Below are 26,152 nucleotides of genomic sequence, written 5' to 3' on the forward strand. Positions count from 1 at the left end.
AGTAAAGGGAGATGGTTTTGATAGAACGGGCCTCTCAGGGGTCATCACCTGGGTCCCCATCTGTCTTCCAGAACTGGGCTCTCCTGGTGGTGAAGAGTGCCGGATCCCGCCCTTGGCATTCTTCTTATTCACTCTGGTACACATCTAGGGTCTGTATCTGCAAGCTGGGGGAGAACTGGGATCCCCTTTAATGAGCAGACTGAGGGGATCTAGGGAAAGAGAACCAGAAGCCTCTGGTGGTGTGCTGAGTTCTCAGGTCAGCCCTTGTCCTAATTCAGGGTGTGGGGAGTTTGTTTTCCTGTTTCTGGGAAATATGAGGGTAGATTTATAAGGCCACCCAAACTCGAAATTTAACTTGATAAACGGTAGAATGTGATGAAAATGTCCTTAGTAACATCAGGTTTTGCTGTCATCAAAACTAGCTTCACCCCCACTAACACTGAAAAAACTTAGAATGGCATTTCCAATCAAACTTTGAGGGAGGTGAAGCAAAGCTTTGCCAAGGTTTCTCTTGGTATCCAACCACGTTTCTGCCTTTCTGATTCCTCTTGGAAAGCTAATGGTGAGGGTAAAGGCACAGAGGAAGGTTTGGGGTTCTGGGTTTTCCAGAATTGAGGGTAAGGCCCCCATCTTTCTCCAGAGAGAATGGAGAGGACAGAGCCAAATGGCTGGGATTCGGAGCCCCCAGTGTCCCCACAGTCCAAAAACTGCAGTGGAGAATGACTCTCCCATCAAGGTATGCAGAGCGAATATGAACATTAGATTCAGGCACTCTGGGTTGGAAACCAATGCTGTTGCTTAGAAGTTTACGATATAGGCCATCTTAGTCCCAGCGTCTTTACCTATGCAATGGGAATATAATTGTTTTAGTTATCGATTGCTGTATAACAAACAACCCAAAAGTAATTATTCCTCATGATCCTTTAGGTCAGGAATTCGTCAGGACTCAGCTGGGTGGTTCTGTTCTTTGTGACAGAGCTGTTGGTTGCAGTCATCCACTTGGCTGATTCTGCTTGGTGGCTTGCTGGGATGGACAATCCAAAAGCCTTCCCTCATGTGTGTCCAGTGTCCCAGAGTTTCTCCAGTAGCCTCCTTCTCTCCATGTGACCAGCTTGGGCTTCCTTACAGCATGGTGGCCTCAGCATAAAGCTGGATTTCAAATTATACTGTGCTAAACTTGAAGGCAGAAATTGCAAGTGTCTTCTTAGGGTCCAGCCTTGGAAGGTACCCAGCATCACTGTCATTCCCTTTTGGTTGACACAAATCACAGAACCAGTCAAAATTCAAGGGGAGAGAAAACAGACTCCTCTTCTCAATGTGCTGAGTGTTTGCTAAGTCACTTGGGTCGTGTCCGGTTCTTTGCGACCCTATGGACTGTAGCCTGCCAGGCTCCTCTGTCTGTGGAATTCTCAGTAGGACAAGGGCAACTTGTTACACCCATCATAATCTATCCACATCCTCATATCATTTTAGGGCAGATTCTTTGAGATATGCAAAGCACTTAGCATTTGATGCAATAGTTTATGTCAAGTTTGTGTTTCATAAATGGTAGTTACTGTGAGAAAGGGGATAGAGAGCTGATGCTTGGCAGGCATTGGGCAGGCCTTGACTGCAAATGAAGATACCCAACTCAAACTAACTTAGGCCAAAGGGAATTAATTAGTGGATCTCATACCTGGAAATGGTTGGATGGCATCACTGATTCAATGGACATGAGCAAATTCCAGGAGATAGTGAGGGACAGGGAGGCCTGAGTGCTGCAATCCATGAGGTTGCAAAGAGTTGGACATGACTTAGCAACTGAACAACAACAAAAATACCTGGGAAGTCCAGGTAAGTCTGAATTTAGGCACTGCTGAGCCCAGGGGCCCAAATGATTGACATCACCTCTCTCTCTCTCACCCTGACTCCCAGGTCTATTGTTTCTACTTGTCTGTCTCTCTTTTCATACTGTCCTTATTTTCTCCTGCTGCAGACAGACTTCCTCTATATGGCAGCCTTTTGTCTACATTCTTAGACTCTTAGTGCCACTGACCCAAAAAAGATCAAAAAAGAGTGGAATTCCCAGTAGAAGCCCTAAGGAAGCTGGGATCAGGTCAACTTGACCCGCTTGCCTATCCTTGAACTAATAACAGTGCAGGGTGGGGGGTGTGTGTGGGAGACTTCCCTGGCGGTCTTGTGGTTAAGACTCCACGCTCCCAATGTAAGGGGCATGGGTCCAGTCAGTGGGAACTAAGATTCCACATGCTCCATAGTGCAGGAAAAGAAAAAAAAAAACTAGTGTCCAGGGAAATGTACCACCACAACTGGCATTGGTAGCACCCCTAGAACCACAGGGAATTGGGGCACAGCGAGGAGAGAAGATTTCTTCAAGTGAAAGAGAGGGAAGGGGAACTCATCCTGGGTATGACAGACCCTTTACATGGCTTTCAGGGCATCAGCTCTCCCCTGACAGTACCTGCTACACACACCTGTGTGACCTCACATGGTTCAGCCCTCGAAGATCACATCGCTACCCCAGAGTGAAGCCTGTATGGAGAGGAAGTATTAGGCTCCAGTGAGAAGGAAAAGACATTTGGGTTTTCTTTTCTTTTTCTTTTCCAATCTTCTTCCTCCTGGCTCCCTCAAGTCAAATACCTGGGCTTCAGGGAAGTATCATGGAGAATTCAGACTCAGAATCTCTTGAACTAAGGGGTTTGGCTAACTTACCAAGGTGGGAGAATGGAGCCAGCATTCTGAACCCATGGAAGAAAAATGAAGCATTGTACAGGATAGGGTTTTTATTCACATTTCTGCCTTCTCCAGGCTAAGCACCAAAGAATTGATGCTTTTGAACAGTGGTGTTGGAGAAGACTCTTGACAGTCATTTGGCCTGCAAGGAGATCACACCAATTAATTCTAAAGGAAATCAACTCTGATTATTCATTGGAAGGACTGCTGCTGAAGGTGAAGCTCCAATACTTAGGCCACCTGATGTGAAAAGTCTGCTCATTGGAAAAGACCCTGATGCTGGGAAAGACTGAAGGCAGGAGAAGGGACGACAAGATGGTTGGGTGGCATCACTGACTCAATGAACATGAGTTTGAGAAAGCTCCGGGAGATGCTGAAGGACAGGGAAGCCTGGTGCGCTGCAGTCCATGGGTCGCAAAGAGTCAGAACAGACCGAGCGACTGAACAACTGCCTCCCCTGAGAGTTCCCTGGCTGGGTGCAACACTTACTGTTTAAAAAAAAAAAAGTCTCCTGTACTTTTCTCAGAGGCCACCAGAGGGTGCACAGAGCCCAGCTTCCCTGTTAACACGGCCCACAGACAGGACCTGCAGGACATCTGGGGAACTCGAGAGAGTTGTCAGTAAGAGAGGGTAGGATGGAAAGGAAGTAAGGAGACCCACAGACAGCTAGGTCATGCTGCTAGGGATCTAGACTGTCTGAGACCTCTAGGCTGACCCAGATGTAGGGCTGGGATGCCTGCCTCTGTCTCTACTGCCGGGTTCTGGTGCGGGGTGGTGGTAGGAGGCGGTGATATGGGGTGTGGGATGCTGGATTTCCTCTTCTATGGTGCTAGGGAGGACAACTGAGGCAGTGGCAGAAACTGACACCATCCCTAGTAGGTTAAAAGGAATTCAGTGGGCGTAGCACGATAGCAGTGGGGGGTAAAAAGGCCTAGTTTGCCAGCTCGAGCTGGGCCAAGTCAGTTCCCCTCTCTGAGCCTCAGTCTCCCCACTATGAAATGAGGGTACCTGATAGCACATGGTAAGAGTGCTTGCAGTCTTTGAACGGGCACTCATGTGTTAGCGTCCATCTTCTGTGACCAGGAGAGACCAGGAACACAGCAGGAGTCGGGGAACTGCCTTCTGTGAAAGGTGAGAGTGGTGGCCCGGGAGGCACCATTTTGACCATTATCCTGGTCCTCTTTAAGCTTGAAGGTGGCTCTGCATCATTGCCCTGAGGACTGGGATGGGGGCTGGAAGCAGAACTCAGAAATGCCCCAACACCATGACCACCCCACCTCCCCCGTCTTGCTCACCCAGCTTCCCAGCCTCAGGCACAGTCTGAGCCATCGAGGTCCCCCACTGGCTGAGTGGTGGGGGACATGTGGAACTGGGGAGATGGGGGAAGAGCACAGAGGCGCTCCAGATGTGTGCGTGACCACATCAGGGAACGCCGGAACAAACAGGCAGAAGGGCGGGAGGCTGGGAGGAAGGCCCAGGACTCAGGAAGCTCTTCCCCTCCCCTTCCGGACCTAACACACAGGGGTCTGGGAGACTGGAGCTGCCAGCTCTTCCCCCTTCCTTACCTTCCTGAGGGGGCCATGGTCCCTGAGGCCTGGACAAGAGGACAAAGAGCTGCCTCATCACTCTGGGGCTCCTTCCCTCCCTTCTTCACAAAGCTAGCCTTCTCCAGCAGAGCATCAGGACTGAGCCTGGACTGGGCTCAGCTGGGGTGGTGGGGGTCCCACCTGTTCTCACCCTGGTGCCTCCCTGGCCCTCCCTTCCCCGCAACCTCCGATGGAGCCGCCGCAGCTGGAACCATTCTCCGGCGCTGCCTTTCATCCCTGGTCTCCCCCACCCCCAGTGGCCCCTGTAATTGTGGTCTCAGGCAGCGGCTGCGGGGGCTGGGGCTAGGCTGAGGGCCAGAGCCCAGGGCAGGGCCAGGGCGGGGCTTGAGGGCTGCTGATAGGGGCTTGCCCATGGCATGGGTCTTGTGAGGTTGGGGCTCCAGCTGCAGACACTCTTTCAGGGTTTCATCTTTACATATGCCAAGGCCATGGGCCCACATAAGCCCTCACTTCCCAGGGCTAGGGAGAAGCGCCTCAGATGGGGCACTCCTGGACCCTCATGACAGCAGGCTAGTGCCATGCTTGAGTGCCAGCAAGGCTTGGGCATTGTTTGCTTCCTGGAGTTTTCAAAGAAAGGGTCTTCTCCCTCTCCCTTACATTTCTGTATTTCATGAATAGTGGTAGGGGAGCAAAGAGATCAGTCTTCATCTGATGAAGGCCAAAGGGAAAAAAAAATCAGCCACTTAAACCAGGTCAGTGGCATTTCCCAAATGTGGTCCCCTTGAAAAGCGCTTGAGACATTGGTTAGAACTGCAGACCCCCAGGTCTTCCCTCTGGAAAGGCTGATTCAGCTTCACAGAGCCCAGAATTGGAATTTCCCACAACGGCCTACCCCAGGGGAAACATACAATGCATCAAGCATGGGACATGCTAGTGTGAGCGCTAGATGCGGAGTAAGGAGGTCTGCAGCCTGGATTATGAACCCATTGCTTGAGCCTTTCTGGGCCTCAGTTTCCCCAGCAGCCAATGGGAGTATAGCTCCCCAGTCTGGCTTGTCCCTGCTGGTGCCCTCTCCCACTCTGGGCTCACACCTCCTTCCTGGGTTGAGACTGGTTCTGCCCTGCCCCTCCCCATACCCTTCCCAAACCTTAGACCCAAGCTGTTGCTCTTCCTGCAGCCTGGTAGGGAAGAGTGGGGAGGGCAGGGGGCGGCTGGGGTCAAACCCAGCTCTGGCTGACGCAGACTGCTTCCTGCCCCCGGCTGTTTCCCTGCTGTCCAGCCAGACTGCTCCCCCCACTGCCCCACCCCCACCCCCAGCAGCCTCAAGCCCTTAATTCCTGACAGCTGCGGTGGCTCCCGGCAGAGATGGGGGAGAGGAGGAGGGAGATGCCGTCAGCCTGCTGTTGCTCAGGCCACCACCACCACCGGACAGTCTGGGGACAGGGAAGGCCCAACCCCTCTCATTCGATTCCCCAGGGGGGGCCAATTCCAGGAATGGGCCCCTTTTTGTCTCTGAGCCCAGAGGCTTTGGTCGTTTATCCTTAAGCTAGGAGGGGCTCTCTTCAGAGAGGGGGGCAGTGAGGTTGGGAGGGATGCATATGTACAGAGTGAGAGGCTTGTGCCCATTTTACAGAGGGGGATGTCAAGGCCACAGTGGGAATAGGTTTTGCTATCAGGGTGCAGGTTAGAGCCAGAAACAGAAGCTGGAGCCTCTGTCCCTGACTCTCTGGCTTTTGGGCCCTTACCTGGGTCCGGTACACTCATCCTGCTAGGCAAACCTAGTGTTCAGCTGGGATGTGAGGACAGAAAAGAATCCCAGAGAGGCGTGGCCCTGAGCCAGGAAGCTGGTGTTCGGGAGCTCCCAGAGGACCAAGAGGCAGGGCCAAGGTGAGACCTGGGATATCTACAGGCTGGGCATGGGGAAGGAGGACTCAGTGTTGGGACTGCTGCTGCTATGCTCAAGTGGGCTTTGATTCAGCTCTTCCACTAACTTGCTGGGTGACCTTGAGTAAGTCATGACCCTCTCTGAGCCTCAGTATTTTCTTATGAAATAAAAGGGGATGAAATAAGATAACCTCAAAGCACACTTTTAGGATTAAAAGGCTCTCTAATCCCTCCTCTTAGGGTATGCCACCCCTGGATGCTCTGCTCCCAGACTAGCATTCACTGGAGTCCCAGGACTTTTACCTTTACTGGCTCATTGATGAGATGAGGTGGGTCTCATTAACTTCATTTCACTGAGGCAGAGGGTGGCTTGGTTCTCCAGGAGGCACCTGTTGAAGGTCACACAGCCAACAAGAGCAAGATCGGGGGGTGGGAGGGGTGCGCTGCCAACCCCCTCTGCAGGACCCCACACCTGCCTCAGCAGCCAAGCCTGGGAAGTCCCTCCTGAGGTGGGGGAGGCGAGCAGAGGGCCAGCCCCTGCAGGTGTGTATATGCGGTGGGGGGTGGGGGGCGGGGGATGGCTCCCCAGCAGCTGCGGCTCAGTCAGGCGCACACACCTCTCAGTAACACACACCTTCCCACACAAACCAGCCAGCCGGCTCACTGGCACCGCCCTGGGCCTGATCGCGCAGACCCCAACACCTCTTCTCCCCGCCCCTCCCGGCAGGGTCTGCACCGCCGCTCCCACCCCAATGCTGAGCAGACACAGTGGCCTCGGGAGGAGTACACGCCTCTGCCCCCCTCCCCCGCCGTTGTGACGTCACGTGGGGTAGAGCCCTGAGACTCGGGGAGTGGGGGGGCGGGGGGAGGAAAGGGGAGGCGGCCGAGCTCCCCGAACCGGGACAGTCACTCACTCTTTTGGGCGGTGGGGCCAGGCACAGACAGCGCCGCCCCCCCGCCCAACTCCCCCCACCCCACCGCCCGCCTCGCAAGCCCTCGGAAGCACAGGCTCACTGCACTGTGCTCTGGGGGCTCCCCGGCACCCCAGCCTCTCTTCCCTAGCCCACAGCACCTCCGGGCCCCCCTTACACTCAAGAGGCACCAGGAGTTGTTGCAGGGGGGCCTCGGGAAATTCCCCGAACCCCTGTGCCAGGAGGTGCCCGGTGCGCCCGCCCGCCCGCCGCCCCCCCACCCGAGGGCGGTGCCCGGGGGCGCTGCCCCATGGAGCAGGGAGGCGGGCACCGTCTGCTCTGGGAGCCGTGACCCGAGTCGGAGCTGTGTGTCGCAGCCGCCCCGACCCCCCGCGGATCATGCGCCGTCGCCCCTGGCTCGCCGGTCCCACCGGGCTGTGAGCCCCCAACTCCTGGCCCATCACGGCCTGCGCGCGATGGGCAGCACTCACCCTTGCCCCTGGCTGCGGCTCCGACCTCGGCCCCAGCCGCGGCCCGCGCTCTGCGCTCTCCTCTTCTTCCTACTGCTGCTGGCTGCCTCCGTGCCCAGGTGAGCCCTCACCTTATGCCCCGCCCTCCTGGAGAGCTGGGACCCCCAGCCACAGGGGCCTCTGCGTGCCTGCTGGGGCAGGGGACCCTGAAAGGAGGGAGGGACGGTGTCGCAGGAAAGTGTTTGTGACCAATGAAAAGAGTACTCTCACAGGAGGGGATTGAACTGGTGACAAAATAAGGGCAGGCCAGGGAGACAGGGCAGTGCCCAGAAGAGTGATGGCTACTAGAGGGGGAAGTGTGTGTTTAGGGGGCAGCAAGTGCCAACCTGGAGTCCCTGCTATGCTGCGGGTACACACCTCACCCCAGGAGTAAGCTCAAATTGCCAAGCTTTACCTTGGAGATTGCCCCTAGGCAGAGGCAGGGGTTGGGAGCCCAAAGGGGGTCACCCAGGTGGGGTCAATGAAAGATGGCAGCTAGAAGGGTTCTTAGGGTGCATATGCATGTGTGTGTGTGTGTGTGTGTCTTTCTGTCTGTGGTCAAGTGAGCCCAGCAAGCTGACTTGTAAACAGCAGTCTGTGTGTGCACATGTGTGGATATGAGGGCTCATGGATCAATGTATGTTCAGATGAACATGTGTGTGAACTTGTGAGTGTCCGTGTGTATCTACATAACTATGTCTGATGAAGTGTGTATGTGGGTAAGTGTTCCTGCATCTGTGTGTCCACTTCAATGTGTGCAGAAGTGTGTCTGCATGAACGTGACTGTCTGAAGCATGCCGTTGGGAGTGGTCTCTGGGAGAACGCTTCGCTTGAGAGCATCAATGCCTGGGGATGTACTTATGAAATACTCTGTGCGCAGGCATACCGGATGTGTGCCCATTTGCACATGTTAATCGGTGTGGGTGTGCAGCCCTGTGGGCTGTTTTGGAGGGGAGGACGGTGAGAAGGTTGAGAAAAGGAGAGTGCTTTGGGGGTATACTGATAGGCTCAACCCTCGAAAGCAGGGGTTGGAACTGAAGGATTATGGCCTTTGGGACAGTGTGTATTGTTAGATGGGGCCCTCCTAGCCCCCCAAAATGCTCACCCACCCCAACCCCACCTGCCTGCAGGTCTGCACCCAACGATATCCTGGGCCTCCGCCTCCCCCAGGAACCTGTGCTCAACGCCAACACGGTGTGCCTGACATTGCCAGGCCTGAGCAAGCGGCAGATGGAGGTGTGTGTGCGCCACCCTGACGTGGCTGCTTCAGCCATCCAGGGCATCCAGATTGCCATCCATGAGTGCCAGCACCAGTTCCGGGATCAGCGCTGGAATTGCTCTAGTCTGGAGACTCGAAACAAGATCCCTTATGAGAGTCCCATCTTCAGCAGAGGTAGCTGCCTCTCACCCCTCACCCTTGCCCTGCCCACCCCATTCAGCACCCTCACTCCAGAACTGATCTGCCAGCCATCCCCTAACCCACTCCCTCAAGCTGGCAAGCTCCCCAGATGCTCATCTCTTGGCCCTTGTTGCTCTCCTCCTGCCTCTTTCTGCTCTGGGCAAGTCCATGGTTGGGGGGAGGTGGGCAGTCAGACAAACGGGGCAGATGTGGCTCCAGGCTGGGCTGGGTGGGATGCAGGTGGCAGGTTTCATGCCTGAGAACTGAACTCCTGGGTTATCCTGCCCTGAGATTGACTCTGCATAACTCAGGCCCAGGAAATACCCATATCTGTCACCTGTCTCAATTTACCCTATACCCAACTAGTAAATAGCATTTAGGATGGAGGGCCTGTGATGAAGTACCCAGAATCCACACGAACCTTTGCCCAGCAGTGTAGGTGAGGGAAGCCTAAGCAGGTAAAATTATACTTCTGCAGAAGCCTTTCCCAGCGGGGAACGCCACCAGCCTCTGTGTCATCCCTGCTGCCCTGCAAACCCTCTCTGAATCAGAGGCACTGGGTCTGTGCTTGTCTTCTGCCCAGTAGGCTTCACTTACCGTTCTGCCTATCTCTTTCCCCCTCATGGTTGGGAGAAGCTGCAGCCTACTATCTGTCTGCCTCCCTGGACTTTTGGGTGACCCACCCGGACAATCCCGAGAGTGGCTTGGGCTGGAGATGGCAGGCGCTTTCCTCACTCAGTTCCACTCATACCCACCTCCTGCCCTGGTATTTTAAGCTTTGATCCAGGTCTTTGGAAAAAGATGGGGGTCTTGCCTCCTGGATGGACCTAACTGGTATATCTCTCCTCCGTGCACCTACTTGGGTGGGACAGCGTGGGGACCTGACTCCTTGGGACCTGTACGATTCTCAGGTGACATCAGAGGAGGCCAGGTACCCCTGTACTCGGTGGCCTTTGGGCCCAGGGGCTTTTGGGAGAGTCAGACTTTAATGTACCCTAATTTCAGAAAGAACTGAGTCAGGGGCATTCCCTGTCCACCAGGACCTCTCCGCGCATCCCCGGAGCCCCCAGACCAGGGTCTACCCCAGCTTCCCCCAGCCCAGCCCCTGGTCGCCTGCCCCGCCCCCGCGCGCTCTCCCTGCTCCCTCCCCCGCGCGCCCGGGGCGCTGTTTCTCCCCGGCCGAGCCCAGCCCGACGCGTGTGGCGGCATGCAGCCGCGAACTAATCCCCGCGGGCCGCGGCAGACGGCTCCCGGCCCCAGCCGCGCGCCTCTCAAAGAGGGCGACCCCCCACCCACCCCGTCCCGCGCTCCCGCCCCGCCCACCCCGCCGCCCCGGAGCCCCTCCAGCCGTCTGCCCGGAGAGGATGCCCGCGACCCCCCGGCCGATTGGCCGGCCCAACTCCGGCCCGACGCCCCGCCCTGGCCGCCCCCGCTGCCGCCTGGCTCACGGACACGAAGTGACAGGCCCCTGCATCTCTCCTGCCCCGGCCGGGCCGGGCCGGCGCTCCCCGCTGCCGGGCGCCCGAACCCACTCCGGGATTCTGGGTCACCCGCGCTCCCCGAAGTCCGGTTCTCGCCAGCGCTGGGCCCCGAGTTTGCTCCGGGTTCCGTTCTCTGAGGACTCGGGCACCCGTGTCTCTTAGCGGGGAGGCGAGGCTAGCTCTTCGCCCCTCTTCCCAGGGCCTCGGTGTCCCCTCTTTCCCTCTGATCCTCCTGCCCCCTCTAGACCGAGTGAACCCAGGCGCCCAGACTGCTTCGACCGGAGGGAGGCCCGTTCGGGCTGGTGGAGGACACGGGGGCTTTGCACCTTGGGGGAGGCTTCGGAGCGGTGGAACCCCGCGGGGTTGGCGCTGTGCCAGGCGCTCCGGGTTCACCTGCAGTTTAATAAGCGGGAGGTGAGCTGGGGGGACGGGTAGGGGGGGAGGTGAGGTGTGGAGGGGGGAGACTTGCCGGGGCTAGCCGGCGCGGGGCGGCGCCCAGCGCGGGGAGGGAGCGGGACAGCGCGGCTCCTGGACTCCTGCAGGGAGGCTGGGCTCCTGCCTTTGGCCTCAGAACACTGGCCTACCTCTATGGCTTCTGCCTCTCCCCCTGCCCCCACCTCCCCCATTGCAACACCTCATTTCTACCTTTCCATCCTCCTCGGAAGGCTTCTGGAAAGAAATGTCCACCCCCTACCCCTCTGCTCACCTCCCAGGGCCATCGTTGCCCTGCCTCACTCACTCCACACTCTTGAGGGACCATTTTCTTGGCCCATCACCTCAAGGACTAGCTAAATTTGAATCCCATGGGCCAGTCTTGGCGGTAAGGAGCCCCTGGACTGGATTCTTCCCCCAGTCTCCCTTCTTTTCAAGTCATAGATTGTCCATGAGAAGATCAGGTGACCCCAGTTTCCCCATATGGCATATCAGTATGGTGACCCCTCTTCTGACCCTGGCTGCCACTGGAGTTCTCTTAAAGGTGCACTTGGGCTTCCCAGGTGGCTCAGTGGGTAAAGAACCCACCTGCTAATGCAAGAGACATAAGAGACGTGGGTTTGATCCCTGGGTGGGGAAGATCCCCTGGGGGAGGGCATGGCAACCTACCAGTATTCTTGCCTGGAGAATCCCCATGGACAGAGGAGCCTGGTGGACTACAGGCCATGGGGTTGCAAAGAGTCGGGCAGAAGTGACTTAGCATGCACATGCATGCCGCCACGTTTAAAATTCAGAGACTGCTACCAGGAGGTGGTCCCTCAGGTCTTCCACCTGAGTGCTGTCACTGTCATCTAATTGTCCTGACACTTTTCCTGTGATGGGTTGGCTGAAGGGATGGAGTTCTCATGAAGGAGGTAGAGGGAAGGGGGTTTGAGCACCTGGAGTGGGTGCTAGGGAAGCAGGACACACAGTAGGGCTTTCCCCAACCAAGCATAGGGAGGTGGGGCTGCTGGAACCTGGGAGTTGGGAGGCAGGGAGAGTGGGGTCTCTAGGGGACTAGAGTCCTAAATAAACTGTGAGAGGACCACCCCCATCTCAGAGGCAGCTGTGACCCAAGGATCCTGATATCCCCAGCTTTCAGTTCTGAGGACTCACACGGTTGGTGCTTGGGTGGGTGAGATGCTGGACAAACATTGGTTAGAAGGGGCTCTTTATTATGTGGATTAAAGAACTCCATCTCTTACTCAGGATGCAGGGACCAGAGGGAGATTTGAGGAATGGGCTGTTTAGAGCTGGGCTTGGGCACTGGAGTTAGAGGGGATGAGAGGACAGGGACAGATGTGGTGGAGAGAGTAGATGCACGCAGCAGGTCCTGGAGCATTGGCACAGCTTGGGTACCGCCCTCCCTAAGGCCCAGACTCATTCAGAATGGATGGAAAGAGGGGGTGTGAGGCTCTGCAGTAAGCCAGGCTCCCAGCCCAGGAGAACCCAGCAATTTGAGAGTCTAGCCTCTGCTCTCCAAGGCCCTGGCTGTTTGTCTCCCACCTTCCTTTTACATTCACCCTCAGGGAGTCTTGTTTTTATGCGTGGGCTTGGGATATGTGATGGTACTCACATGGGGAGACTGAGGCACAGGCAGTCATATCCTAATGATTATCCTAACCATAATCCTAGTCATATCCTAACAGGATCACCTAAAGTCCTGTTATTCTCATTTGTTTAGTCACTAAGTTGGGTCCGACTCTTTGGCAACCCCTTGGACTGTAACCCACCAGGTTCCTCTGTTCATGGGGTTTCCCAGGCAAGAATAACGGAGTGGGTTGCCATTCCCTTCTCTGGAAGGAGACCTTCCCAACCCAGAGATTGAACAAATTACCCAAAACATATTAAGTACTTGCTGTGTGCTGATCACTGTTCTGAAGCACTTTACCTATACTGTAGGGTCTTCAAACAAACCCCATGCACTAGGTTCTATCATTATCCTCCTTTTATAAATGAAGCTTAGAGAGGTTGGGTAACTTGCCATTAGTCACACAGCTTGCACATGAGCTGCAGAGCCAGAACTCAAGTGTAGGCCAGCTGTTCTTAGAGATTGCACTCAACCCCCTGCATACTGCCTCCCAAGCTGCAAGGCCACCATGATCTCCTACCCGGTGCCCAGAGGTGAACTGGTACAACAGAGAAGTAATCCAAAAAATGGAACTGACATGCACACATGTACACACGCACTCTCACACACCAACACCTACCCATAGTTGTGAAGATGTGGCTGTACATTCAGTGTCACCCCTAAGTGTTCCCACATATAGGCAACCCTCTTTCTCTCTCTCTCCCAGGCCGGGAACATGAACACGCACAGATTATTTGCACACAGATTATTTGTGTGGAGGGAATGGAGACCAGACTTCTCCACCTCTCCTCCTTCTTTGACTTGAATGGGCAGGTTCTCTAAACCTTCCTAGTTCCCACCGGCTCCCGAGTCCTCTCTTCTCCACACTTCCCTGCCCTCCAAACCTCCTCCCCCAGCCCCTTCCCGGCCGTTGGCTGCGTCCTGTAGCAGCAGCTGACTCCAGTTAGATGCTGGCAGTCCCTGTCCCAGATCAAAGGCAGGGCGGCTAATTGTGCGTCTTAACGAGCCCCCACCCCCCAGTGCTCCGGGCGGCCCAGCTGGCCAAGGCCCCACCCCTCTCCCCCTCCAGCTGGCCAGATGGCACTGTGCCTGCGTCTGCCCCAGACAATTGGGGCCAGGACCGAAACTGGGGCCCAGAATGGGAGCTGGGGGCAGACCCAATGGGCTGGACTTCTCTGAATGCTTGGAGCAAAGGATGACCATACAAGCCCTGCCTGGTCACTCCTACACGTGGCTGTGAGAGGTGCCAGAGGCCATGGGATGGTGTCTTTAGCTGCCCGGGGTCGGTAGGGGTGTTCTCTGTAGGCTGTGGGCTACATTTCTCCAGACTCCTCTAGGCAAGCTCTTGAATGTAATGGAGCCTGGAAGATGGTGGTTGGGTTGGCCCAGCACATCTCCTGGGACCAGCAACTTGCTCTTGCCTGGTGTTATGCATAGACAAGGTCATAGGACTGGGAACTGTGCTATCTGGGTTTCTTACTCAGCAGCAGGTCTTCTCCAGAGCCAAATGTCCTTCAGTAGAAAGTGGCCAGGCCTGGGAGCTGGGAGAGCTGGGGCTGGGCCCAGCTCCATTACCCCTCTTTTGTACAGTGTGTCTAAGTGTGTGTGTGTGTGTGTGTGTGTGTGTTTGTGTGTGTTGGGAGGGGTGCTTTCTGGGCTGCCTCTGGTGGTCTATATATGGCCATTTGTCCTAGAAGCAGGCTGATGACTCCCCCACCCCAAGCAATAAGTGCTCAGGGTCCCACAGATAAAAGGCAAGGGATAAATACAGGGTGTGCTCCTCAGCTAGAGTCTGCCTTTCTTTCCCTTGGGCCCCACCTCCCAGGGCATTGTCTACTCTTCTGCAACTCCCACCGGTTCCCAGGGCCCCCTCTGAGGGCTCCTGCCTATTCTCTATTCCTTCCTGTTTCCTCAGAGCTAGTTTTTTCTTAGAAAGGTCCTGAGATGTCATCAGCTGGAATGAGAAGCTAAAGAGGGATCATCTGCTTTATGGGCTTCTGGTGACCCAAGTGAGCCATGAGCTGCAGAGCTCCAGGCCTGGCTGGGGAAACAAGAAAGAGCAATAGCCTGAAACTGCAGCAGCGGTGGGTGAAGTCAGACAGCAGGAAGGAACTTCTCAATAATATCAAGTGTTTATGTAGTCCTTACTAGGAGTAAGGTATTATCCTAAGCATTTAAAATTTCTTAACTCAGTCTTGGAACAACAATAAGACAGATGTTTTACAGATGAGAAAATTGAGGCACAGAGAGGTCAAGTCACTTGGCCAAGGTCACATAGCTATTACCAGCTAGTAAGTGGAAGAGCCAAGATTGAAACCCAGGCAGTCTGGCTCCAGAGTTCATATTCTTTTACACATCTTGTTTTTTGTTTTTGTTTTTTGCCAGGCAGGGAGAGGGGGACAGGGCCCTGTGATGCAGAGGGTGAGCATTCGGGGTGGGACTGGGTGAGGGTCTCTGTCCAGTCCTGGTTGGCTCTCTGGGGTCAGTGAGGCCTCCAAGCCCTCTCGGTCTTGATGCTGAGGTAGTAGGATCCAGAGTTTTTTCTTCTGAATCTCTGGCCTCTCCTAAGCCATCAGCTCCCAGCCGAGTTCTGGCTTCCCCACAGGTATCTATGGCTCAGCCGAATCTCCTGCTCATGTGGGAGCTGTTATTGCCCTTGGTTTCTCCCACTGCTCAGACTCTCTCCGGTTCAGAGGCTGGTCAGAGACCTGCCCTTTGCCAGTCCTTTCTCAGATGCAGAATGAGATGTAGCTTGCAGGTCCAGAAGCCCAACCCTCCTCTGCAAGTAGGACTCCGCCTGCCACAGACCCAGAGGATGGCTCAAGCTGGGAATGTCAAGGAGGAGGAGCGGTGTAGACAAGTCCTGGGCTCCTGAGAGTCACCCATCTTGGAAGCTTTGCACCCCTGAGCATCTCATGAAGGCATCTGCCTTAGCTAACCGTTTCTTCTCAGTGTTCAACATGACTACTCTTAACCCCGAGTCAGCAGGGGGCTCACTCCTAGCATCCTTGAGACAACCTCTTCAGCTGACCTGAAGAAACTGCAGGCAGGGTGGCTGGGCAATGCCCTTTTCTGAGCAGACTTTCTGGGATGTCACGTGGGCAGGGAAGGGGGAAATTCCGCTGGCTCTTTTCCCTCCCTCTGGTACCTGGCCATCAGAGGGTGTTCCGTGATGTGCCCAAGCAGGTGGCTGCAGTCAGGATATCTTGGGGCTGGGAACCTTAGGAGGACACCATCTCCTCTTACTTACCCTTCTGCCCATTACCATCCCCTGGGGCCCAGCATTCCATCACTGGTTTTTTTTTTTAGGTTAAAATTTGCCTTCTTTCTGCAGGCTTATCATAAAATTGCAAATATTGCATGAGAGATAATAACTTAAGTCTTTGATGGCAAAAAAAAAAAAATTGTTTACTAGATGGTGTCTGTCCAACGGGAGAGCTGTAGACACAAACTCTGAGCTTGCTAAGGGTGAAGGGAAAGGAGTTCAAAAAGGAGGGCTGTGGGGGAGACCTCCCGCATTCCATCCCTCGTGCAGAACTTCCAGCGGAGTAATTTCTGCCCTTCTCTGAGTCTATGTCCTTGTACCAGATCCCACCCCCGCCCAACACTGGGCCTCTGCTTCCCCTCGGTGCGGTGAGAAAGCTGGGTGGGGAGGGCAGAGGGATGGGATGTGAAGGCCCCTCAAAGGCCGTAAAACCCGCATTTCTACGCCCAGGTTTCCGAGAGAGTGCATTCGCATACGCCATCTCGGCAGCCGGCGTGGTGCACGCGGTATCCAACGCCTGCGCCCTGGGCAAACTGAGGGCCTGCGGCTGCGACGCGTCCCGGCGCGGCGACGAGGAGGCCTTCCGTCGGAAGTTGCACCGCCTGCAGCTGGAAGCGCTGCAGCGCGGCAAGGGCCTGAGCCACGGAGTTCCCGAGCACCCTGCCCTGCCCCCGGCCAGCCCCGGCCTGCAGGACTCCTGGGAGTGGGGCGGCTGCAGCCCTGACGTGGGTTTTGGAGAGCGCTTCTCTAAAGACTTTCTGGACTCCCGGGAACCTCACAGAGACATCCATGCGCGCATGAGGCTCCACAACAACCGAGTAGGGAGGCAGGTGAGCGCCCCACCCCGCTGGGCCGGCTCAGACCCCTTTGCCTAGGGCCCCTCCCCTCCTCCGGGCTCATCTCTCCTCTGGAGACCGTACCACTATCCCTAACTCAGCAACTTATCGTTGTATGTGCTTAGTCTCTCAGTCGTGTCCGACTCTTTGCCACCCCATGGACTGTAGCCCTCCAGGCTCCTCTGTCCATGGCGATTCTCCAGGCAGGATTACTGGAGTGGGTTGCTATGCCCTCCTCCAGGGGATCTTCCCAACGCAGGTCTCTTGCAGGCAGATTCTTTACTATCTGAGCCACCAGGGAAGCACCAACTTATCATTGCCCCCTCCTAATTTGGTCATCAAATGTGTGTTGGCTAGCTACTGTGTGCCAGGCACCAGACTAGGCCTGGGGCTATGAGGGCAAAACAGCCCCTGCCCTGGAAGAGCTTCCCCTCTGCTGAGCAGCCTGATCCTCCCAGTTCCTGCTGTGAGCAGAGGGGAGAGCTCTGGGTTGCAGTCAGGACCTCCAAGTCTAGGCCTAGCTCTGCCACTCAGTCTCCCCCCTATAAAGTTAGAAGGTTGAACTGGATGATCCGTAAGGCTCCCTAGTGTGAATGTTCCATGATTCTGTTTCCCTGTGCATAGACACCCCTCCTCTCCCAGGCTTTCTGTGCAGAATGAGAAATTCCTGCAAAGGGAGATTCCCTGGGGCCACAGTGGTACTATTGTGTTTTCATCCTCATTTCTCTGCACCCCTGCCACCTCCAATATTCATACTCCCTCAAAGGTCATTCATTTTAAAGGGGAGAGAAGAAGAGGAGAGGGAGGAGGAGGATAACAGGGGAGGAGAAGGAAAGGGAGGAAGAGAAAGGAGAAGATGGGGAGGAGGATGAAGAAGAGGAGAGGGAGGAAGGGGAGGGGAGAAGGAGAGGGAGAGGACAGAAAGGAAGAAACAAAGAGAGGGAGATGTGGAGGAAAGAAAGAAGGGAAAGTAATAGCACACATTCAATTTATTGAGTCCTTTCTCTGTTAGGCATTGTTCTGGAGCAGTTTACTGTATATTAGCGTATTTCACTTACACCTACCTATGAAGGTTCTATTATTCACCTCATGTTCAGATGTGGAAAGTCAGGCACAAATAGACTAAGAAGCTTGGCTAAGGTGATACAACTAATGAGAAAGTGGAAGAGGCAGGATTCATCTCCAAGCAGCTGAGTCCTGAACCCTTTTGTTCTATAGTGTAGTCTACGTGAAGATGTCTCCCTAACCCTCGTGGTAGCTCAGCACCATCTTTTCTTGGCTACTCAGCCCCCTGTCCCTTCTCTCGGCCCTGCCCAGTCTGCTCAGGCCTTGTGTCTGGCTTCCCCTCACTCTGGCTGGCACTTTCTCCATCTCACTCCCCTTTCTTCTGGCTTCTCAGCCCAGGCGGGTTCACCTCCTTCTTCCACAAAGACTGGAGCTGATTCAGCTCTCCCATCATGACTGAGAGGTGAGGTAAACTGAGGCATACTCACCCTCAGGTCACATCCAGCTCCCATCCAGTTCTGCCCTGTTTATGCAGCTCTTTTCCCAAGCGTCCATTACTACCTCAGCCCATACCAACAGTGCCTCCTCCTCCTTGTTAAACTGGTTAATTAATGGCTGCTGCCTGTGGGAAGCAGATGTTCTGGAGCTGTTGGCCTGGGGAGGCCCTGGGCTGCTTTCCACGTGGTGTTGACACCACAGGCTGCACATACAAGCTGCAGAGCCTTTTAAAACTTGGAGGAATGAGGTCCCTCTCTTATGGCCCTATTGCCGAAGTTTGAGGGCCCCAGATCATTGCTTTGTGTTTTTGGAGTGGAGCAGGGGGAGGGGCATGTGGCCAGTTTCCTCTGGGGTCTCTGGTGAGGATAACATGAAGGGGCTCTTTGGGAGAAGACTCAGGAGAGCAGGCTAAGGGCTGGGCAAGAAGTGGGTAGGTTGTATTAAGGTAACTAGCTCCTTTGGAGGCCTGGGAACCTCTCTCCACTTTCATTGCCCTGGGGGTCTGGCTCTTTGTGTTTCCTTTGGTTCTGTATTCAGGTAGACTTTGGCTCCTGTTGATGCTGTTTCCTAGGAGGAATGGTGGCACTCAGTGCTGGGCAGAATAAGCCCCAGCCTGTATGATGGGGAGGAGGGGAAGGGAAATCTCTCCAGCCCCTGGCCCTCCCCTTAGGCTTCTTGCAAAGTGCTACAGGGCCCAGAGGAAGAAAGGGGCTTTCTCAGACTCCCCACAGTCTCTGCTCACAGCCTGGAGTGAGGCCAGAGGCTTTGGGCTGGGAGGTAGTGGGGCCAGCACACCCCTGCTCCTGGTCCCCACCTGAGGGTTGGAAGAAGAGGGAATTTCCCTGAGGATCTGGGATCCCCCTCAGGAAGCAAGAGCCTCCAGCCCCAAGGGCCCCCTGCAGCTGCTGGGAAAGGCGGTGGGAGAGGAGGAGTGCAGGAAGGAGGGAATTCCCCTGGGGTCTGACGGGGTGGGAGGTGGTAGACAGAACAGCAGAAGAGTAGGCAGAACTCTTGTCCTGATTGCCTGGTTGAGAAGCTGTGCCACGCACCCACCGGCTTTGGGCCTCAGCCTTTGCCTCCGTTCAATGGGAGTTGGTTTGCAAAGCCTCTGAGATTCTCCCAGGCCAAGGTCTGCGTGGGGAGGAGGGCAGTGGGGCCGGCCGCGGGCGTCACCCTCCCCCGTGCCTCCCTCTGCAGGCGGTGATGGAGAACATGCGGCGGAAGTGCAAGTGCCATGGCACGTCAGGCAGCTGCCAGCTCAAGACTTGCTGGCAGGTGACGCCCGAGTTCCGCGCGGTGGGGGCGCTGCTGCGCAGCCGCTTCCACCGCGCCACGCTCATCCGCCCGCACAACCGCAACAGCGGACAGCTGGAGCCCGGTCCCGCGGGGGCACCCTCGCCCGCCCCGGGCCTTCCGGGGCCACGGCGCCGCGCCAGCCCCGCCGACCTGGTCTACTTCGAGAAGTCGCCCGACTTCTGCGAGCGGGAACCGCGCCTGGACTCGGCCGGCACCGTGGGCCGCCTGTGCAACAAGAGCAGTGCGGGCCCTGACGGCTGCGGCAGCATGTGCTGTGGCCGCGGCCACAACATCCTTCGGCAGACACGCAGTGAGCGCTGTCACTGCCGCTTCCACTGGTGCTGCTTCGTGGTCTGTGAGGAGTGCCGCATCACTGAGTGGGTCAGTGTCTGCAAGTGAGCGGACGGCTCTCCTCCCTCAGGCTGCTCCTCTGTGGCGTGCCATCTTGGCCGAAAATCACCTTGGTTCCTGGGAGTGGAGGCTGGACCACAAGATTTTATAGGAACCTCCCAGCCCTGAGGTCATCAAGACTTCAATCACAGGACAGTTCAGGCTTGCTTGGACCTCCCCACTCACTTCTGTGGTCTCCAGGACAGATTTTGCCTCCCGGATATCTGCCCCAAGCTCAGACAGCTCCGTTGGGCTGGGGGTTGCCCCACACTTTAGGGCAGTGTCAGCCAGGCATGCTCTGGGCTTGCCTCCTTTATCTCCTCACCCCTTCCCCTGGAGTGGGAGGAAACCAATGGAAGCTGGTGGGTAGGGGGAGGAGGAATACAAAGAAGAAATGGACATCACTGAGCTGAAGTGTTTCTGCAGAGGCCTCAGAGGTTCTCCTCCACCAGCCCCTGCCCCTCCTCGTTCATTTAACAAATATTTATTTTGCACTCTTTGTGGCCTGGCACTCTGTGGGGATGAGAGGTGCTGGGAATACAGATGTGAATAAGAGACACAGCACCTACCCTCTTGGAGTTTACATTCTGGCTGGGGAAGATGGGCAATAAATAAGAAAAAGCACAAGCAAGGACATTTCAGACAATGCTGTGTGATGTGAAGAAAATAAAGCAAGGTGCTGGATGTACAGTGATTTGTGGGGAGTGGGGCCCCTTTAGGTAAACCTGCTGGTCGGAGAGAACTGCACTCTGAGACCTCATGATAAGGAAAGCTGTGCTAAAATATTTGTGTGCAATATGTGTGCTAAGTCGCTTCAGTTGTGTCTGACTCTTTGCGAGTCCATGGGCTATATGTAGCCTGCCAGGCTCCTCTGTCCATGGGAGTTCTCCAGACAAGAATACTGGTGTGGGTTGCCATGCCCTCCTCCAGAGGATCTTCCCAACCCAGGGATTGAACCCAGGTCTCCCAGATTGCAGGCAGATTCTTTACTATCTGTGCCACCAGGGAAGCCCAAGAATACTGGAACGGGTAGCCAATCCCTTCTCCAGGGGAACTTCCCGACCCAGGAATCTAACTGGGGTATCCTGCATTGTAGGTGGATTCTTTACCAGCTGAGCTACCAGGGAAGCCAGAGCCATGCACAAATTGAGGGTTAAGGGCTTTCCAGGCAGAGGCCATGTGAATGCAAAGGCTCTGAGGTCAGAAAGATCTCAGAAGGAACAGTTAAAGAGGCCAGTGTGATTGGAGGGAAGAAATCAAGGGACAGATGTCGGAAAGGAGCTGCCCAGGTAGGGGTAGGGGAATGGGCACGTGATGTGTCCTTCCAGGCCAAGGTAAGGAGTTGGGATTTTATGTAAGAGAAATGGGAACCTTCAGAGGGTCTTAGGCAGGCAAGTGTCATGGTCTGATTCCCACATAGATTGCTGTCTGGGGAACTGAATGACTGGGGACAAGTTGACAGCAGAGGGCCAGGTAGGAGAGACAACCAGAGATAAGGCCTGGATTAGATGGGAGGTGGGGAAATTGGCAAAGGGCCGAATCAGGAGCCCTGGAGGCCAGAGCTCTAGCTGTCCACCTTGTGCCTGAGCCCTCTGCCACAAGCCAGGATGAGTGTTGGCCAGCAGCACCCGTCAGCAGAGAGAGGAGGCACTCTGAGAGCAGTAATCCTGGGCAAGACCCAGCTCAACCCAGCCAGCCCAGCGCCCCGGGGAGCAGGTGGGGCTAGGAGGCGCGGCTGGGGAGAAGGGTGGCGGGGGAGGGCCAGGAGACTCACTGTCTGGATTCTGGTCTCTCTGAGTCCAGGTAGGGGAGGCAGGGTGTGTAAGTAAGGCTGAGGCTGGGGAGGGGTAGAGGGGGGAGGGACATCCTTTCTGGGCCTCTTGTGCCTCCAGATCCCCAGCTTGGGGTACCCCTTGGCAGGTCAGTTGGCCTCCCGTCTAGACCCTCAGAAGAACACTGTGGAGCTGGCAACCTAGGTCCAGTGTTGCCCTCTCCTTGGCTCTCAGAGCTGATGTTTTTCTGGAATAGACCCTCAAGGAGGAGGTAGTGGAAAGGGAGGCGAGGTCAGGATCTTGGGGAAAGTACTCTTTGTCAACTTCATCCAGGCCTCCTGCTGCTCACAGTTGAGAGTCCTGCTGCCTGCCTCAGTTTACCCCAGAATGGCACCCTTCTTGATGAACCAGCCACGGATGAAGTCTTGTTCCTTTTCCTAGTTGGCAGCCTACACACATCTCCATACCTCGCTGGCCCTAACTCATGTCTCTCCACCGCTGAGTAGGGGTGAGAAGGAAGGAAGCCCCCCTAGTGATGCACCCCCCGTAGGGTCACCACCTGGGTGAGCTGCCCCCGCTCACTTGCCCTCAGCTCCCTTCCCTCCAACTGCCTGCATCCCAGCAGCTCCCAGACATGCCTAAAGCAGCAGGGCCTTCCACATGCTCAGCTCTTATGCCTCTGGAAAAGACAGGGTTTCTCTCCCCATCCCCCCAAAGACAGCCCCACAAGCAGGCGGGTGAGAGTCCCCTGGGAGGAGGGGTGGGCAGGAGCAGCCAGACACACCTGCCTCATTCCTTTCCTCTTGTTCACTCCAGAGAGAGCTGTGGGGGCTGGGTTACCTGCCTTCTTTCTCCCTCCCATTCAGGGTAGGAGGTAAGGGAGAGGCAATGAAGGCCTGGGGAGGCACTCCCAACCCCTCTAGCCCCCAGCAGCGTCCACTATATCATTAGCTGTAGCTTCAGCCTCCTCTGCCTTTCAGGCTTTAGGACAGAGCTGGGGGAGGAGAGACTGAAGATGAGAGATACAGAATGAGGTTTGGGATAATGAGGTAGGAGCTATAACACTGTAGAAGGTGTACCTCTAGAGGGAGGGCTGAGCCGTGGGGTGGAGCACTGAACACCAGGTTGTGGGGGGCATATCCCAGTCAAACCAAGTCAAGTCATGGTGATCTGTTGTTGTTTAGTCACTAAGTTGCGTCTGACTCTTCGTGACCCGATGGACTATAGCCCACCAGGCTCCTCTGTCCATGGGATTTCCCAGGCAAGAATACTGGAGTGGGCCGCCATTTCCACCTCTAGGAAATGTTCCCAACCCAGGGATCGAACCTGTGTCCCCTGCATTGCAGGCAGATTACCTACCGCTGAGCCACCAGGGAAACTCTCATGGTGATCTGATATATGCTAACTTTACCTTGTAAAGAAAGAGAGGGAAAGTTGGAGAACGAACAAATAGGGTGTTGCCCACTCCCCAACCTCTCTCTGGGTCTGAAGCTGACTAGAGTTCAAAGCAAAGCTGGACCCCACATTTGAAAAGGAGTGTGTGGGACTTGGTTGGGACCCTAAAGGGAGATGTGCAGGTGATAAGGGGTGGGAAATGGGGCCCAAGAGGCACTGGACTTATACACACTGGCTGAAAAGTGAGGCAGAAATCAATGTGCTGATTGGAAATAGGGGAAATAGACTGAACTAAAGCCGGATGGTGAAGGTAAATGGGAGGAAGAACTTGCCAACAGCTCAGAAAGGACCAAGGTTCAGATCTGGAAATGAGAACAGAAGGTGGACTAGAGTTCATTCAGATGGGGAGAAAGCCATCCCCACCCCAACACCTTTCACCTTGATGGACACTGGGCCAACTCCTTGCAGGAGGAAAAAGTATCATGGAGCCTGGATGGTCCCAAAGGTTAGAAGGGAGGGACCTAAGAGAGAACGGGGTGGTTAGATCAGCAAGCAGTGGTGGGGTTAAGGGTCAGGGAGAGGCAGCCAGACTGGAGTGGGGGATCAGAACCTAGGCATCCTGCTTTTCAGTCGCCCAAGGTCCCTAGGCCAGAAAAAAGAAGGGAGAGGCAAAGGCAGAGGCCTCTGCAGCTGTAGGAGGGCCAGGTGGATGAGAAGCAAGGTCGGGGGCATCCGGGCCCTCCCTTGCCTTCCTCCGAATTAATGCGCCCCTAGCTAGCCCCCGGCAGGGGGCCTTCCACGTTGGAGCTTGGCCAGGCCCTAGTTGAGGCCTCCCTCCTTCGCTCCCCCCGCCCCTTCTCATGTGGTTGCCGGCAGCTGCCTGCGGTCGCCCCAACCCCTGCGCTCAAGGCTCGGGGACTTTCCAACAGGGGAAAAAATGACTTAATGAGAGTGCGAGCCGGGGGCGGGAGGGACAGGTCCCTGTAATCACCGCTCTGCTGTGGGGCCTGCGCGCCTCCGGGCCCTTCCCGGGCTTCCTGCTGCCAGCGGCCCCCTCGGGCTCCTCTGGGGGAGGGGGACGGGCTGGCTCAAGGGGATCCCTTTTCAAGTTCCAGGCTGTTTGGGGCCCTCCGGCTGCCTTTGCTCCCCAGTCCTGCGTGGAGGCTGGGACGCCCCATGATCCCTCGCTGGGTTTCGTCCTTCAAGTTGGGGGGTTGCAGTCTTTCCTAGGAGCCAGGGTCATCTGCTGATGGATTAGAGGGGTGCCGGAACCGAAGCAGCGCCCTTTTGCCACTTCGCGGCTGCGCACTTCCAAACGCCCCCGGTTGCTGTGGCAACCAGGGCAGTTGAGGTGTGTCCGCGGGGCTGGGAGGCGCCCCCCGCCCTTTTCTAGCCGCCCTCCGGGCCAGGCCCGGCCGCTGCGGTGCGCGGGGGTGGGGGTGTGCCGTTACCATGGCAAGGGTGCGCTAGGAGGGCACATTCTTCCCCAGGGTGGGAGCGCCCTGGGGATACGAGAAGGGGGGTGACGGGGGCGGTAGAAAAGGGAGGGGAGAGGGTCAGAACTAGGGAGGAGTCTCGGACAAGAGGAACCAGGGCTTTTGGGGTTGGGATGGGGAGTTTGGAATCTGCCCCCCGCCTCCATACCCTAGATCTCCGGAGACTTCCCACTCTTCTCCCCCAAACTCTCGCTGGGGTTCAAGACCCTCATCCCCCGTTTCCGGGGAAAGGATCCAACTACCGAACCCGAAGGTCTTTTGGCTTCCTCCAGGGTGGGGAGGGGTTCGCCGAGCCAAGTGTCCATACCCTACCCACCCCCCACAAGCGGAGCTGCAGTCCAGACTGCGACCCGAAGCCCTGCAATTAAGCCCTTCGCCCTCCCCTGCGCCGCCCGCCGGTCCTCTGCCAGGCAGGGCCTGCACCGCCAATTACAGCGAGTGCGCAGCAGCTGATCACTCCGGAGTCCTGGAAGCGGCCCGGGGTGGGGACCTCAGGCAGGTCAAGAGGGCGGGGTCCCAGGGGGTAGTCCCCGGCCAGGGGTCCTTAATTAAACCTTCGGGCTGTGGCCCTATGCGCAACTTCTCCGCTCCAGACAATATGGGGAGGAGAGGTCTACTCGGTGCTCAGTCCTTCTCTGCCTCAGTTTCTTCCTCCTCGAACGCAGAAAGAGCGCAGGGGGTGTGTGTGGTGTGTCTGAGGACGCAAGAGCTCAAAGCCCTCAAGGCCGGCTCTCTTTCCCGCCGCAGACAGCCGCGTGGGTCTCTCCTGGCCGGACGCCCCGCGGGATAGACCGAGTTCTGTCCTGCTGAGCCAGCCGGTACCGCGTTTTTCTGGGAATCGGAACATGGCGCCCCCTCTGGGCGGGAGGTTCCCACGCTTCTACCCCTACAATGAAAAACAGTCTCGGAGCCTGCAGGGCAGCGACGTGGGGACTCTGCCACCACATTTGCCCCCTGCCATCCCTTCTTCCCTCTCCCCTCGCCTGAGGGTCTGCAGGGGCTAGGGGAGAGCTCAAGTCTCCCGTGGTCCAGCTTCGCACATCTGGCCCGCAGCTGGGACCCGCCCACTTGGAACTGCTGTGGACCCAGCGCCCTCTGTTGGTGCCTAGCGGCGGCGCACCAGCTTTCCGCCTGGACCGCCGCCCTCCTGGGGTCTCGCTCCAGTTCCAAGGATTTCGGGTTCCACCCATTCGGCGCCCCATGCCCTTGCGTATACCCCACCCTCTGCCTCAGGTCGCTCCCAAATCCGACTCCTTAGGCTTTTTGCTCTCCGCCGGCCGCTGCCTCGCTGACTCTCCTCGGTCCCTGTGTGCTTAAAACCTTGTCCGGGGGACCCAGCTGTCACCCAACCTCCCATCTCAGTCGTTAAGGCTTCGAGGGCAAGTACTGTGGTGAGGTCTCTCGGCGCCCAACATAAAAGTCCGCAAATAGCAACATAATTACATAAATCGCTGCCCATCTGCTGGATGGAATTCCTCGCTGCGCCCTTAAAAATGAGGTGGTTGGAAGTATATTTAGGGACTGAGACTGTCTGCTCTTCATCTAGGAGGGGGTGGGTGTGCAAGATGCAAAATAGCACAAGGAAGGATCCCTCCTTTATTGCAACAAAAAATTATAGATGTGATTTGCATTTTTAAAGTCTAAAATAGGCAGCAAAATTCTAACAAATTATTTTC

The 26,152-nt window shown here is 56.2% G+C and overlaps 1 protein-coding gene and 1 long non-coding RNA gene across 4 annotated transcripts; one reads left to right on the forward strand and one right to left on the reverse strand.

Moving 5' to 3' along the window:
- Nucleotides 1–14: 14 nt before the first annotated feature.
- LOC112582929 lies at nucleotides 15–7,697 on the reverse strand. 3 transcript variants are annotated; one of them, XR_003107254.3, is made up of 7 exons: nucleotides 6,796–6,944; nucleotides 6,465–6,550; nucleotides 6,023–6,187; nucleotides 3,739–3,852; nucleotides 2,710–2,872; nucleotides 2,472–2,529; nucleotides 15–1,247 (listed from the first exon to the last, which is right to left on the reverse strand). It is a non-coding gene; the product is annotated as an uncharacterized LOC112582929 (long non-coding RNA). The 3 variants fall into 3 exon arrangements; XR_006548951.2 differs by lacking the exons at nucleotides 6,023–6,187; nucleotides 6,796–6,944 and adding an exon at nucleotides 7,564–7,697; XR_006548950.2 differs by lacking the exon at nucleotides 6,023–6,187 and having other exon boundaries at nucleotides 6,796–6,943.
- WNT10A (Wnt family member 10A) lies at nucleotides 7,531–20,440 on the forward strand. Its single transcript, XM_006059016.4, has 4 exons — nucleotides 7,531–7,661; nucleotides 8,712–8,974; nucleotides 16,239–16,618; nucleotides 19,325–20,440. Exons 1-4 carry the CDS (start codon nucleotides 7,549–7,551, stop codon nucleotides 19,820–19,822), a joined length of 1,254 nt encoding a protein of 417 aa, XP_006059078.1. The 5' UTR covers nucleotides 7,531–7,548; the 3' UTR covers nucleotides 19,823–20,440.
- Nucleotides 20,441–26,152: the final 5,712 nt, after the last annotated feature.

The sequence above is a fragment of the Bubalus bubalis genome, chromosome 2, assembly GCF_019923935.1.
Source record: "Bubalus bubalis isolate 160015118507 breed Murrah chromosome 2, NDDB_SH_1, whole genome shotgun sequence".
In the NCBI taxonomy this organism is placed as follows: domain Eukaryota; kingdom Metazoa; phylum Chordata; class Mammalia; order Artiodactyla; family Bovidae; genus Bubalus; species Bubalus bubalis.